At 45.0% G+C, this 16222-nt stretch overlaps 1 protein-coding gene across 3 annotated transcripts in view; it reads left to right on the top strand.

The window, feature by feature from the left end:
• ADAMTS12 (ADAM metallopeptidase with thrombospondin type 1 motif 12) overlaps positions 1-16222 on the top strand; it is a 3732731-nt gene that overhangs the window by 1991531 nt on the left and 1724978 nt on the right. For all 3 annotated transcript variants that reach the window (XM_069220543.1, XM_069220552.1, XM_069220534.1), the window contains one exon: positions 4926-5070. In XM_069220543.1, coding sequence (XP_069076644.1) covers positions 4926-5070 — 145 coding nt within the window. The remainder of the gene's footprint in view (positions 1-4925; positions 5071-16222) is intronic.

Genomic DNA, 16222 nt, shown 5'->3' with positions numbered 1-16222 from the left:
TTCTGGCTTTCCCACTGGGCTGGCGGGCGACCGCCGAAAGTCCGCCCCCCAGCCCAGCGGGAAACACCCTTCCCACGAGGACGCAGGCTCAGAATTGAGCCGGCGGTGTGGGAAGGTGCGACGGGTGCAGTTGCACCCGTCGCGAATTTCAGTGTCTGCTAGGCAGACACTGAAATTCTTTTTGGGGCCCTCTTACGGGGGCCCCTGCGGCACCCCCTACCGCCATCCTGTTCCCGGCGGGAGAACCGCCAGGAACTGGATGGCGGTAGGGGGTGTCAGAATCCCCATGGCGGCGGAGCGTGCTCCGCCGCCATGGAGGATTCTCAAGGGCAGCGGAAAGTCGGCGGGACACCGCCGACTTTCCGTTTCTGGCCACGGCTGAACCGCCGCGTTCAGAATGCCCAGCGGTGCACCGCCAGCCTGTTGGCGGTGCTACCGCCGACCTCCGCCATGGCGGTAATTACCGCCAGGGTCAGAATGACCCCCTATATGTCCTACCTTAACCATACCCTGCACCCTGCCCTTGGGGCTACCTAGGGCCTACCTTATGGGTGCCTTACATGTAGGAAAAGGGAAGGTTTAGGCCTGGCAAGTGGGCACACTTGCCAAGAAGAATTTAGAGTTAAAACTCCACACACAGACACTGGAGTGGCAGTTCTGAGACATGATTACAGAGCTACTTATGTGGGTGGCACAACCAGTGCTGCAGGCCCACTAGTAGCATTTGATTTACAGGCCCTGGCACCTCTAGTGCTCTTTACTAGGGACTTACTAGTAAATCAAATATTCCAATCATGGATAAACCAATCACCTACAATTTACACAGAGAGCATATGCACTTTAGCACTGGTTAGCAGTGGTAAAGTGCTCAGAGTTCAAAAGCCAACAGCAACAGGTCAGTAAAAATAGGAGGCAGGAGGCAAAAAGATTGGGGATGACCAAGCATAAGCAAAAAAGTACAACAGAAAGCAAGAAGACCTAATTTGCCACTATAAAGGCCGTTCAGGGGTCTCATGAGTAATATAGTAGCCTGACACAAATGAACACAAAATCAAATTGTAGTAATTGAAGAAACACCTCGGAAAAAGAGAAGTTCAGGAGGGAGTGAAGCCCTTCTCTAACCAAACTGACCACGAACATATTGCATTAGATGGAATATATGGCTAAACACCTCAGTCTTCCTCAATAATACCCATTCATGCACACCCCACTCAACACCACACAATATCATTACACACACTCCCACAAAAACACTCATACACCTTTCAACCCAAACCCATAAGTTTTGAATTTTACAAAGTGAGGGTGGTTCTGGTAAAAATCCGGGATTTTAAGACTAAAATAACTACTTTCATCCTTCCAAGAACTATAATACGTCCTGCACTTTAAAAATGCTCTAATACACAACACTTTAAACGGATTTATTTTGCTTAGACCTCTCATCTTAAATATTTGCTTGCACAGCCGCATGCTTGCAACAGTTGCCAAAAAGTGAACATTCTCTTCTGTATCAAAGGGTGCCATTCCAAGGCACAAGCACGCATCTCCTATAAATATACATGTAAAGAGACCACATGGAGAGCGGTCCACATTTTTAACAAATACTGTTTAATGTATTCTGATGCAGTCCCTAGTGCTCGAGCAGCAACATTGTAAATCAAGGGCGTCAAGGGCAGACATCCAAGTTTAATTTAATTAGACAGCCTCAGAGGTGTTGTCAAGCCTCGGGTAATGTTATGTGTCTGAAAAATATAAGATCTAGAGCAGCTGCCCAGGGCCATGATGAGGGATTTTTCTCCTTAAAATTGTTCTTCAACTTCTTGGCAGCTAAACGAATTGATTTGTTTCTGTCATGCTCTCCTAAGCTTGTCTGGAAGCTGGCAGGACATTTGGCATGCGCTGCAAGGAGACGGGGTAATATTTTTGCTGTCCGGGTGCCTTTCTGTCCGTACAAGAGACTGACACTAATTGTTGTACACATCATTCAAGATGCATGTGTTATAAAGAGCATCTCTTCAGATTAATATGAGTCACCTGTTTGATAGAACAGCTCAAAAAAAGTCTCCTGCATTTATATGTATGTCCTGCACAATATCCACCTCACATACTTTGCACTATTGTCCTAATGTCATTTCTTTTAGAAATGTCATGTTGCCCATGCTAAATAAGTAGATTAAAAACATATAATCGGTGAAGAAACAAAAACGTCAGTTTTCTAGAACAATGCCTCGTCCTGTGCAGTGGTCCAGGAATTGTTGTGAGTCCAGCATGTGAATGCCCATCCACTGTGTGTCGCTAGGCACTGGTGGCATGCACGAGAACTCAGAACAGGATGATTTCCCACTGCTCAGACAAGCAACATTTAAAAAAGGAACCCGGATGAACGATCAAAATGGTAAACCCCTCTATTAGGTGTTCTATGAAGCGTGGTCTCCTAGTACTGGAAGCGGTCTACATGTGGATTTTAATTGATACCCCCTCGCTGTATCGCATAGCAATGAGGATTTTTGAAAGTCAACATTACTGACTTAGATGTATTGCCATACAACCTTCTAATGACTAGAAAATGTTCCTGTACCCGATGGCCTTCAATATAAATTGGCACTGTAAAAATGAAGACACGTTGGCTGCCATTACTAGTGCAGTGTTGACTTTTGATCCGTGTACAAATAATTGTTTTCAGAATTAGAATGTTTATGATCATTTCACTCCCTAGCAATTTTCCCATGGTACATTCTATCACGTCAGACCAGTCGAACTTTAACAGGAAGAAAGGCCAGTAAAAAAGTCAAAACGTGTATATTATGCCTCATTTGCAAGTTAAAAATGCTGACTGAGGCCCTCATATGCGATGGCACACCAGGTTCTCTGACTGTCACGTTACGACCCTGGTGGTTGGACTTGTGCTCAGCCACGGTGGTGCTGTGTTCTGCATCGCTGTGCTTAGTGCGAGTCCCCTTTCTGCCAGCCTTTCCATGGCGGGTCAACTGCCATGAAAAGGCTGGCAGAAAGGGAGTGCCAGGGGCAACAGGGGGGACCCTTCACTTCCCACAACCATGTCATGGGCAGTACAGGGAGCCCCCTGCCCAGCACCTTCGGAATGCGCACTGTCTGCTTTGCAGACAGTGCACATTCAAAGGGTGCCGTGCACTATTGTATTGGCCTTGGCTCCCATTAGGCTGACTGGCGGGAACTTTGTAATACGACTGGGGGAGGCCATTGGTATGACACCAGTCTTCTCCCCGCGGCTTTGGCAGTTGGCATAGTTCGACCACCAAAGTCGTAATGAGGCCCTAAGTGCTATATTCCACATGTGGTACATACTTCACCCTATTCTGACTAACTTGTAATATGAGTTATGCTGGCTCCTTAACAGAGACTTCAGGGAACAGTCCTCCTGTGAGATGCCACTCATTGCCCCGTGTCACTACACGCAACTGTTAAATGGGTGCTAAAGGGACTGTGACATGATCCATTTACAAAATGCAGATTAAAATATGGCACTCTGTATGTGAATGTCTGGAGTGTGCATGTCTAAGGAGCATAAGTCAACTGCGTTGCCCTCACACAGACAAAATCCAGCTTATTTAGTAGACATACCAAGCATGTCTCAGGCAGGATAGCATTTCTGCTCAAATGGGGCTGCCAGGGTGCACATCCATGCACCCCTGAGGCTATCATGGAACAATATCAAGCAACAGGGGCAGGATCCAAACGTTGTCCTAGCTTCTGTTAGTGCCATGCTTCCAGTACTATGACGAAGCTGGGAGAGGACTTGAGGTGGGTACATTATGATCCTGCTGCTCTGTCTGGCTCCTTGTTGGATATGTGATTGAATGAGACTCAGTGTGTGTTAGTGTGTTTGAGAATGTGAATGAGAGTTAAAGTGAGTGAGCATCAGTGAGAGTGATAGAGCGTGAGAACCAGTATAAATAAGTGAAAGTGAATATAAGTGAGTTAGGAGACGTGCGTGGTGATTGTGATGGAGTTGGAGTGAATCAGGGGCATGGATATTAATGGTGAATCAGATGCAGTTGCACCAGGGCCTAGTGGGCTGAAGGCCCTACTGATTCCTTTTTCTTAAAATAGAGTGCCTGTCCTCCATGAGCTCAAAGCAGAGTCCTTGTAACTCAGCAGGTGTGAGTAATAGTTAATGTGTTTTATGCATGTGAGCCACTGATCATTGCATGATCAAGATCATTCTTGGCTTATGAGAAAACACAAGGGAGTTGTTGTCACTGGCATACTGGAGGTAAATCTTGGCAGAGGTTAGGGAACTCATGGCAAAATGATGGCCCTTAGATAGAGGAAGTAATTCTTGCTCATGAAAACACCTAACATCTATAACAATATGATTGTGGTAGAATTCTGGAGGTTCTTCTTGGCCTCAGAGAGCCAACCATAGCATATTGAAGCAGGAGCTTTATCCTAAAGGTTTGTTTTGGCACATTCCAGGTAATTCTTATATTTTTATATTTTGAAAATAATGGGTGGGATTGTGACTAGAATTATTCTCTACCACTTTAAAAATTAAATCACCAGCCGCAACATAATGATGGCCAATTTGTAGCAAAATGCTAACCCTGTACTGTGATTTTCACATATGATATTAAATATTAGATTTTGTGTATAAAAACTAGCCAAAGACAGTCACATAATGATATAACAAACACAGGGTGAGAAAAATTCTTGCACACTCACTTTTTCTGCTAAGCAATGTGTTGACAGTTAAGCACACTACAGTGCAAATATAATTGCACAGTATTATTAAGATTAAGTTTTCTGAATTGCTTTCAAGCGTATTTCACATGTGATAGTTAAAGAAACTATGAAGGAGGGGGCATTACTGTTGATGATGTCTTACACTAATTACATTTATATATTCAATGCATTTTTAACAAAGTTTTGTTCTAATTGCTCCTTAGCCGCGGACTAGGATTTTGCCTTAATGATGCTCCAGCAAAAACCGAGATGAAGCCACCGATAATCGCTCCTGGTGTGCTGTATGATGTACATCACCAGTGCCAGCTACAATATGGCCCCAATGCCACCTTTTGCGAGGAAGTGGATGTAAGTCTGTCTCCTTAAATCGTTATTTTTTAAACATTTTTACTTAAAATAAAATCATGCCCAAGCTCTGTGGAAAAAGGGTCCTAGTTATCTGATAAAGTGGCATGTGAGGAACCAAAAATCAGCCACTTTAAATCTAGTTCAGTTACGCTCACAAAACTCTATATTCTTAAAGGTCCTGAGCATGTGCTTAATTGCAAAGCCACAGTACCCCTGAATCAAGACTTCCCATAACTAAAATTTCAAAGAATGATTTAAGTCTAATACCCTCAATACCTGAGCTGCAGCTGAAAACTGTCTACAAGGGAACGCCCTTCATATCTCACTGCACTCTACCTGCCTTGAAGCTTGAACAGTACGCTGTTTCTGGCACCACTAAACACCCTGAAGTCACCAGAAAGAGAGCGCTATACAAAACATCTAAATCAATAATTTTCTATCTGCCCCACAAATGTGTTAGCCTTGGCTGCGTCAAAGCATACTAAATCACTTTGTGCTTGAAAATCAAGCATTGCAACACGTGGTCTGTAGCATTTTAATGTATTTGCGTGCTCCCACATATGAAGTATACATGGATTTGTAATGCTTGTTCTTCTCAATGCATGTTACTGCTAATGGAGGTGTAGAGTAACAACTGGCTGGTGCGTCAAGAGGCCCCAACACCCCGTCATGGGTTGCACTGTATAGTGATGCACGGTCTAGGCCGTGAGGCTATAATGGTTACAAGCCGCAGGTGCTGATCTTGTGCTGCTCGACAAGTCCCGCTGGGACGCTTGTCTGGGAATAGTGCTGACTGACAGGCAGTGGGAGTGGCATTTGAACAGGTAAAACGGGTGTCTGCAATGCTCGCCTGAAGTTTATCCAGTTCAACTATCTGCATCACACTTAACTCACACTTCACCGGCTACATACGATGAATCCAGGGGTGGCCCCAATGTACTCCAGATGTGGCCACCACAATGCAACCTTCCGCCACATGGTGTGGGAATGCACCCCGTTGGTGCCGAGGTGAGTGCAAATTATGGAATGTGTGTTTAAGGTGGTGGATGTGCAACTCCCACCTGACCCCCTGCTCTGCTTACCTGTAATCACCAAGCACACAAAGCATACTAAATATTATCAAAAACTTGCCATCCTAGCTATGACCCTCTTTACACGACTAATTGCCATGTCATGGAAAGCAGCACAGCCAACCCTGATAGCCTGCTGGTTCCGGGCTGTGCTTAGGTGGGCCACAGCCAAGGCTGACATTGTGGCACATGACTCACTTACACAGGGAGAGCAGGGTGCAGCCACCCTAATGGACACATTTGTGCTCAAACTGCAAGACAAGGTGGATGCACTTCCTTGATCCTGATAGGACCCGCAGCACTCCTGGGCCCTCACACAGCATGGATTGGCTGCAGAACAATCTGCCCTAGGGAGCACCTGAAATGGGATTTCTCTGCCTGTCGCACACAAGATGAGACCTTGCTCCTAGATGTCCCAGAGGAGGACATAGTGGAGAGTGTTCTCATACATACAGCAACACATAGATGCCCCTGACACCTCCCACTTTGTACCTCCTTTCTTTGCTCTCATATAGATTGTGCCATTGAGCTCCCAAGGCCATCCTCAGGTTCCGAGGTCCCCAGTTTTTCCATTTTTTTAGATTGTTCAGGCATGTTTGAGTTTGTACAATCTTGATCATTGGTGTAAAACGGATGTTTTTTACTGGCGTTAATTGGGGGAATGTATTGATCTGACCCATCTCCCTCATATGGGGACTTAAAACTGTATAATGGAAGTCTGATCTACATATTCACCATGCGTTTCCCCAGGTTGCTGTATCACTTAAGACTAAACTACTATGATTTCCTTTTTCTTTGCAGAATATTGTGTACACTGACATACCTGCCATTATTTGCCGATGTTTTGATCACTGTTTTCTCGGACTGACAATGGCAATAAACTATATTTGTAAAACATTGGGGATATAGAGTGACATGCCTGTGCACCCAGCTATGCCTGTCCCCGTCTTCCAGCTGTTTTGTGTCATGCCACTAAGTATGTAATGTGTGGAACTAGCAATAAATCTATAGGTGGATCCACTGACAGGTTCTCCTATGGATTCAGCTCTTCCCGTGCAAATCAGAGGATGGTTTGTGATAATACTACTCTAAATCAGCACTATCACATATGTTTAGCAGACCGTCGACCTCACATGGTGCCATTGTGTGTCCTACGATATTGGCTTCCCTCACATTGTCCATGGTGAGGTGCTGATATTACACAGTGTGCACACAATTGATTGGAAACCTGAATAGGGAGCATTGTTTCTGATAATTGGTTGGAGATCTGCACAGTTATTTTCCAGTATTAGGTATGAGACCTCTGCAGGGCATTGGCAGAAGCTCACAACCTTCGTTTTTTTTTTTAAGTGTGAGGTGGAGGCAGTGAGTTAAAGTCCAACAGTCAGTGCTCTGCACAACGCCAACCCCCCCTTGAGATGGTGAAAAAAGTTTACTTTTACAAGTTGTTAGGTCTGGCTTGGTTCACTACCTTTGTTAAGCCTGGTTGGGATTTCAATTACTGTGAAGTAATTGGAGTAATTTCAGTAATTCTGCATTACTCTTTGATACAGAATTACTCATAATTGCTCCTGCGCATGTAATTGGGAGAAAAATCATAATGCGAAAGCAAATTTAGCGAGCACAAGGGGCTGCTCGCTTTTCTTGGCCTGCTCTATTTAGTGATATTTCTTGCCACAGAAATGTGTCCTTGCATCCAAAATGGATGCAAGGGTGATTTGCGCTAAGAAAAATGTCCCTAATTCCGGGACAAAGATGGGTAAAAATCCTACCCCAAGAGCACATTTAGTCAGTGACAGCAGTTGCTCTCGCTATTCGTGTTCTGTTGCATTTAGCACTATTTCTTAGTGCACAATGCGTTCCTTCATCCATTTTGGATGCAAGGGTGCATTTTTGGTCTAAAAGCAAAAATACTGTAGTCGCATAATTCCGCTTAATCTGCGGAATTTTTAGGTAATTCCACATAATTACCTTACACATAATTATATGAGTTACCTGAATAATCCATATTATTCCCTGCCACTAGAATAATTTTTACCGGATTCATTGGGGTTAAGGGGCCATTTGTAATGTATGCCTAATGTGTATGTTTTTTGTGCCTACTGGTGTTTTATGAATCCATAAAGCGTCTGACAACCTTCACAGTGAAGTAAAATATGTTGGTATTATTATCACTGCTAGTTGAAATTGTGTTTTTTGGGTCCAAATTATAATAATCAGTATCTAGCCCAGAAAAATCTCTTGAGTTTTTACCATTCATTTGGGGGTTACAAGTACATAAAACATTTTAAATTTAATTAATTTTGCTAATTTATGAAAACCTTGTCCTGGGTATAGTGCCAAATCTTTTCTGACTCTCGTTAGATCTGGTGCTGAGGTCCCAAAGGGATCCCCCCCATGGGGTAAAAAGCATTTTTTTATTTAAAATTATAGCGGGAGTTGCGGTGATTCTGCAAATCTGCTGTAAATTAAGGAAAGGAAATAAGCACAGGCTCCTGCCTTTGTCTTTTTTAAGCCTCTGGGTGGGCCACATCCCCGGGGCATTTTTATGATAATGAGCGGGGAACTGCCCGGCCCCCACCCGCTACCCTGGGGGTCACCACTTCCCTAGGGAGATGATCAAGATTAAAGCAGATGACCGCGAGCCTCCCTGCAGCACCAGGGACTACCATCTCCTCGGGCCTAAATTAAAATTATGTGGGGGAGGCCTATCAGCCTCGCCAACAGCCACGGGCACCGCCACCTCCCTGGGGCTTCAAACAACATTAATGCTGGGGGGCCTCATGGCCCCCTGCAGCCCCGGGGACCACCACCTTCCTGGGGCTATATTTAATAGATAGGCTGGGGCACCTGCCTTCCCCCCCCCCGCAGTCCCAGGGACCACCATCTCCCTGGGGCAATAATAATAAAGTTAAATGGGTCCAATTCTTACCTCCATAGCCCTGGGGCTCACCACCTCCCCAGGACCTCTTCCATGTTGGAGGGGGGCCACGTAGCCCCCCTTGTGGAGCCACTGATGGCCCTGGGGACCACCAATCCTCAGGGCCTGCTCCTGCTATGCTCCAGGGTGCCTACCATCAGGACATAGCTGTTTGCTGTGGTTTGGCTGAAGCTTTGACAGCTGCAGACAAGCCACAGCCAACACTCTGCTTTTTGACAGCAGGACCTGTCACACAGATCCTACTGTGGAAAAGCTGAGTTTTCATCTCTGTTACCTGCACACAGATATGCGTGTACTGAACAGAGATGAAGGCACTTCTCCAGCAACCAGGGAGCTTATGTTAAAAGCTTACCTGCTTTCTGGAGCAATGGGACTGCTGGGAAGGCCTTTAGGCTCCCACCGCTGTTCCAGATAGCCCGTAGGGGCATTTTACAACATAAATAAAAAATATAAAGGTGGTCATTATGACATTGACGGTCAGGTGACCCACACGCCGGTGATGGCGTTAGTCCTGCCAACAGGCCGGCAGTAATGACCACCCAATAATGACCATGGCGGTGATCCCTCCCATATACAGCCAATATACCACGTCAACCGCCAGTGCGGTACGACCACTGAACACGGCTGTAGCCACCCACAGGCAGGGGAAAGACAAGGATCTGCCCACCATATTATGGCATAGCACACTGCCAGGATTCCTGGGTAGGTAGCAATGCCACCAAAAGCCTGGTGGAAATACATCATGTAAAATAAGACACTCACCTCCAGGGACTCAGAGGACTACGCAGCAGCCATGGAAACAGAACTGTAAGTCTTCCTGATGCTGTACCATACCACTGGTGTCTGTCTGGGTCGCAGGGAACGTTTGCGTTGTGGTTCACTTTCTGCAGGTGGAGGGGTGCTAGTGGCCTGTGGGTCCTGTGGCAGGGCCCCCTGTCCACTAGCTGCAGCAGATGTTGATGGCTGCTGGGTGGAGTGGCTAGTGTTGGTCATGGTGTTGGCCATGTCACCCAGCACCCCTACAATGGAGGCCATGTTGGCATGTAGGCCCTGCAACTGCTGCATTACCTACTGGTGGTGTACCCCCTGCAGCTGCTGGTTCTCCTGCATGATGCTGATCACCTGGCCCATCCTGTCCTGGGATCGTTGGTGTGCCCCCATGACATTTGTGAGACTCCTTGGGCAGTGGGGTCCTTGGGCCTGTCTTCCCCCTGGTGCACAGCTGTTCTCTGACTGTCCATGCCCCCTGTGCCTGTGTCCCCTGAACGGTGTGTCCACTCCCACTGACACCAGGACCCTGATTGTCTTGACTGCGTGGTGTGGACTTGGGTCCCTGTACAGGTGGGCACACTACTGATTGACTTGTCCTGCGGACAGAGGTCTGGAGGTGTTGGCTGGCTGCTGTGGTGTTAGATTCTGAGGGGGGGCTTTGTGGTGGACTGGCTGTGGAATAGGGTAGTTGACTGACCAGTGGTCCCTGATGGGCCAGGGAGTTCATCCAGATCCAGAGCTCCTGAGTTGCTGTCATCACTGAGGGCAACTTCTGGTGAGGGACTGGGTAGCCGTGGCACCTCCTCGCCACTGACATTGGCTGGGGTACTTGTGGGGATGTAAGTGATGTATTATGGTAAATGTCTGTGACATATTCCACATTCCTAGCTTTCCCAATGACTAAGTAGTTGTCCTCCCACCTATGGTAGTGCATGGTGATGGATTGTGGGATTGTTAGTTCTCCATGCTGTGCATGCATTGGTGGTGGGTGTGCATGCAGAGCTGGAAGGGATGTGCATGCAGTAGGTATGGCATGCCAGGTTTGGCATTTAGGTTTGTTAATTGGGGTGGTGCGCTGTGTGGGATGATGGGAGTCAGGGTGAAGGGTTGTGGTGGCATGCAGGTATGGGGGGTGATATGTAGTAAATGTTGACTCACCAGTGTCCACTCCTCCGGCTACTCCAGTGAGTCCCTCAGGATGCAGTATTGCCAAAACTTGCTCCTCCCATGCTGTCTGCTGTGGGGGAGGAGGTGGAGGTCCACCGCCAGTCCTCCTGATGGCAAGCTGGTGCCTTGCTGCAGTAGAATGCACTTTCCCCTGTAGGTTGTTCCACCTCTTTTGTAGTGCTACTGGTTGGTGTGTGAGGTGTGTGTATTTGTATCAGGTGTGGGTTTTTTAATCTGGCCAATGTTGTCTTTGGGTGGCCATATCTGCCTTGGCAGTGTGCTCCCCCAAAGGTTTACCGCCGTTGAATGTCCACTGTGGTGATTTGGGGGTCATTATTTCGATGTAATGGTGGCGTAACGGTATGGATGGTAGAACCAACAGTTTATCACGTTCAGTGGGTCTGGCGGATTTGTGGTTGTGGCTGTTTTCTGTCGGTTTTGTGTGTATGTGTCATAATCTGGCACACCACTGTGGCGATATGTTGGCGGCAGTCACGCCGCGGTATTCAGAATTTATCACAATGTCATTATAAGGGCCATAGTCAGGGACCATGGGGGAGGCCTTGAGGCCCCACGGAGTCCCAGATAGCCTTCTAAGGGCATACTACAAATTAAATACATAAATACAGTCAGGGATGTGGGGGAGGCCTTGACCCCCCCCCCCCCCCCCACGGTCCCAGATAGCCCATAAAGGGCTAAAAAACATATATATTATAAAAAGAACCTGAATAGCTCCACTGTGAAGGTTCGCAGACCTTCACAATGCGTGTTGACTGTTTGAGACAAGGTGTGTTCCTGGTCATTTCCCTCCTTTATGTTTTTTTTAACTACAAATGTTTAAGTCTCATTCTGAAAGGTGATCTTACTCTTTTTAAATTACAAAGGCGGGGGCAGGGAGCACAAGAGGGTCTTAAGAGGGAGTGGAAAGGGAGAGAAATGCTGCTTGGTAAGGGTGCTAAATGAGAGAAAACACATTACTTTATAAACTTACCAACATTTTTGAAGACTTTCAAAACAGAGAATGGAGAGAGCGTGTGTGTGTTTTTTCTGTCAGTATGTAAAACATCCTGGGAAAGTCCGACAGACACCCCACCAGACCTGCGTAAAAGCTCCTGTAGCAAACTATTAATTAGAAAATAAATGTATTGGGGGGATGTAACACCCCGAAATACCCCCTGAAGCTATACCCTTGACCCTCTCACACCTATTTTCACTCCCAGAGACCCCGCAGCTAACTCCCGGTGTGCACAACCCTAGGTCTGTGCACAGCCATGGGTTGGGAGGTTAGTGGGGGTTGGCGGCAGGGTCTGGCTGCAGGCCAAGTCTTGCGGGCAACCTTGGCTCACATGGGTGAATGCCATGCACAGTTGGCTGCTTATACAGGGTTGGACTCTGCCAGGGCATGTGGCTAACCACCGCTGCGCACTGCCAAAGATCATGCTCGGCTGTGGTTAGTTGATGAATGTTAATTCATGAAAATTACTGAACGTTAAAAAAACATAGAAATTCACTAAAAAAAAAAGGTTTCTGGGATGTTATAGTTAAGAAATATATTTAAAAAAAGACAATAGAAAAGACATAGACATTCACTTAAAAAAACAAAGGTTACAGGGGTGTTACAGTTAGGCTCACATTTTAAATGTACGGAACCATAGAAATTCACCAGTTGGAGTTACCTCAAGTAACTATAACTCATGCCCTAAGGTAACTATAACTCGTGGTCTCGCCATGCACTGCTAATTCATCCACAAATTAGGGCACTCATGACATCTTAGATAACATCACTGATAATGTCACTATAACATCTGCAGTAAAATTGTGCATGGACGGGCATGAGTTATAGTCACCTTAGGGCATGAGTTATAGTTACTTGAGATAACATCCCTGTAACCTTTGTTTTTTTAAGTGAATGTATATATATTCACTGGAAAAAATATATATAATGTCCCGTTACAATAACGTTACAATATATCATTATTTATATTATTATATATATATTCTCTGAAAAAACAAAGGTTACAGGGACGTTCACTGAAAAAAACAAAGGTTATAGGGACGTTATAGTTAGGCTCACATTTTAAATGTACCTAACCATAGAAATTCACCAGATGCTGTTTGGCGTTGGACCGAGAGAAGTTTTCTACCTTTGGGATTAGACACTTAGGGCAAGGCTGCAGGCTGTAGCTCAAAAGATTTTGACATCATCATATGGCTGTCAGTCCAGCTGAATCAGATATGCTGCTGCAGAGAAGACGATAGCTGGAACTGCACTGAAGTCAGGCATTTCAGCAATGCACCCCAGTGGATTGGCTGGTTGGTTGGTCCCAGTCCCATAACTGTTCTCAAGGCAAACATTTAACAAACAAACTCTAAATCCCAGCCTTATGTTTAGGAAAAAGGAGTACATTCTGATGCAAGCCAAGGTTCCAGGACCTCAGGAAGAGCACTTTGGCTCAGGACTTATAAGAAATTGGAGTGGCGGGAACCCAACTCAAATAATAATCACTGTCCTTGTCAGAGTGAACCACTAAAGTCACTAAATAAACCTGTGCTTAACCCTCAGGTGGCTTGACAAAAAGCAGTCAGGCTTAATGTAGAGGCAATGTGTAAACTATTTACGCAGCACTCAAATGGTACTAAAGTGAAAAAATAACACAGGAAAAACCCCAAACCACCCAACTGTTGTTGTTGGGGACACTACACCAGGACGAAGGCTAAAGTTAAGGCCAACTGCACTGGAGGGTCGGTCATACCAAGTGGAAATTTACCTTCTCACTTCCAAACAAACAGCAACGCTCACTCAGGAACAATGTGCAAGGATTTATTCAAACAGACGCATTTCTGCTGGCATCGTGGCATTGATCACATGATCCTAATACATCTTCTACTTCATTAAATAGGTGTAGTAAACATAAAAAATTTACATTTGATACATGTAAACATCACCACCATCTTAAATGGCTGCTGCTGACACAATGAGTATATACCAGATATCTTAAAGTGCATGTTGTTATTCAGTTCAATATTATCAGCAGTACATAAAAAACAGACCTATGATACATGTAAACATCACCGCAATAAATATATACCAGATATCTCAAAGTGCATATTACTATTCAGTTCAATATTGTCAATGGTACATAAAAAGCTGACCTCTGAGACATGTAAACATCACCGCCATCTTTGAATGCTTGCTGCTGGCACAATGAATATATACCAAATCTCTTAAAGTGCACATTACTATTCAGTTCAATATTATCAATGGTACAGTATAGTGACAAATGAAACAAAATAACATTAAACCTTACACACATAAATGTTAATGATTGTTAAGATTTCATAAAAAATATTATAAAAATCTTACTTTTCTTTTATAAAAAAAAAAATCACATACTGTCACCATCAAATAATTAAATCTCTTATGTACTAGCCCATAATATGGAAATAATTGGTAATTGTCACATAACATTGAAATGTATGGTGAACATTACATAGCAAATACAATCCCAATTATCAGTGTAAATCAATTTGTAATGCTCTATTTTAACATTCCGTCATGCCCATAGTGGGCAAGTTGTAATCTTAATAGATTATATATGGAACAAGTTAATGGTCATTTCCGCCAACAGTGTATGGCATCTGAATGATAATTCTCTGAGAGCACCCAATATACCTCAAATTGTTTAGATATAATCATAAATGTATTATTATAATTTACAAAGTAGGAGCTCCTTATGTGCACCCTAGCAAGTGCACTTAAGCCAGGCATATCGGCAATGCACCCTCATTGGATTGGCTGGTTGGTTGGTCCCAGTCCCATAACTGTTCTCAAGGCAAAAAATTTACAAATCATCTCTAAATCCCAATCTTAAATTTAGGGAGCAGGAGTACATTCTGATACAAGCCAAGGTTGCAGGGCCTCAGGAAGAGCATTTGGGCTCAGGAATTGTAAGAAATTGGAGTATTAGTTGAGAGTGGTGAGAGCCCAACTCAAATAATAATCATGGTCTTTGTCAAAGTGAACCACTAAAGTCACTAAATAAAACTGTGCTTAACCCTCAGGTAGCTTGACACAAAGCAGTCCGGCTTAATGTAGAGGCAATGTGTAAACTATTTATACAGCACTCAAATGATACCAAAGTGAAAAAACAACACAGGAAAAACTCTAAACCACCCAACTGTAGTTGTCGGGGCACTACACCAGGGCAAAGTCAAAGTTTAAGGCCAAATGCGCTGGAGGGTGGGTCATACCAGTGGAACGTTTATCTTCTCACTTAGAAAACTTTTTTTTTTAGAAAAGGTAGTCATCGATGAGTCATCAGCAGGGCAAGCTGGACTTGAAGTGGGGCTCGAAGACATTGGGTTGCTGAAGAACTGGTCCCAATGTGATCATTGATAAAGGCGGGAAAGTTCCAAGCAGGTGAAGTTTATACACAGAAATCTCTGAGCAGGTGAAGTTTGTGACTGGTAGGGCATTGTCTTCGATCGAATGCTTCTCAGCATCAGTCTTGATGAAGCTCCCTATGTTTGGACTTCAAAACATTTCTGGAAGTCGGATGTCCTTTAGCAAGGCAAACCAGCAAGTTGAAGCCAACCGGCGATTCATTGGCTATCTAGACTCTCTCAGTTCTCCTGGCAGGAAAATGCCAAAATGTTTCTAAGGTCCTACTTCTTACAGTTTGGGGGACAGAAGGAGTACACTCTAAAACAGATAAGGGACCCAAACCTAGGGATCACCACCTAAAGGTTAGGCTCAATCCAATAGAGGCCAGCAGTAGTTTCCAGGATAGGTCTAGTTGGTACATGTATGCAGGGCAGTGTCAGCTCAAACAGGAAGCCAGCTAACTGACCCTTGGAGTCACAGCAGGGGTCCTGGATTCAAGGCAAGTAGGTCCAATGGTCCTTCAGGTTTCAGACAGCAGGCAGTCCTTCTTCTGATCTTCACAGGTCCAGGAGTCTTCTGAAGAGAGGCATATGATGTCCACTTTTGTGCCCAATGCCAGCTTGTGGGTGCAGGGGGAAGCCTTTGGCCACTCCTTAACAAATAACTGTTCAGTTACTCTACCCCTAATGTGTTTGGCGTCAGCCTGATTAGAGAAACAAATGAGAGCCAGGCCTAGGTCTGAGCTTAATCTGCAAGTGACATGGTAGGTATTCTTTGAAGCTCAGGAAGAAGCTGGGCACAGCCACCAGGGAAACCTGT

Source organism: Pleurodeles waltl, chromosome 1_1 (genome assembly GCF_031143425.1).
Source record: "Pleurodeles waltl isolate 20211129_DDA chromosome 1_1, aPleWal1.hap1.20221129, whole genome shotgun sequence".
NCBI lineage: Eukaryota > Metazoa > Chordata > Amphibia > Caudata > Salamandridae > Pleurodeles > Pleurodeles waltl.
Note: the sequence above shows the minus strand (reverse complement) of the source record. Positions and strands in the feature narration are given on the sequence as shown.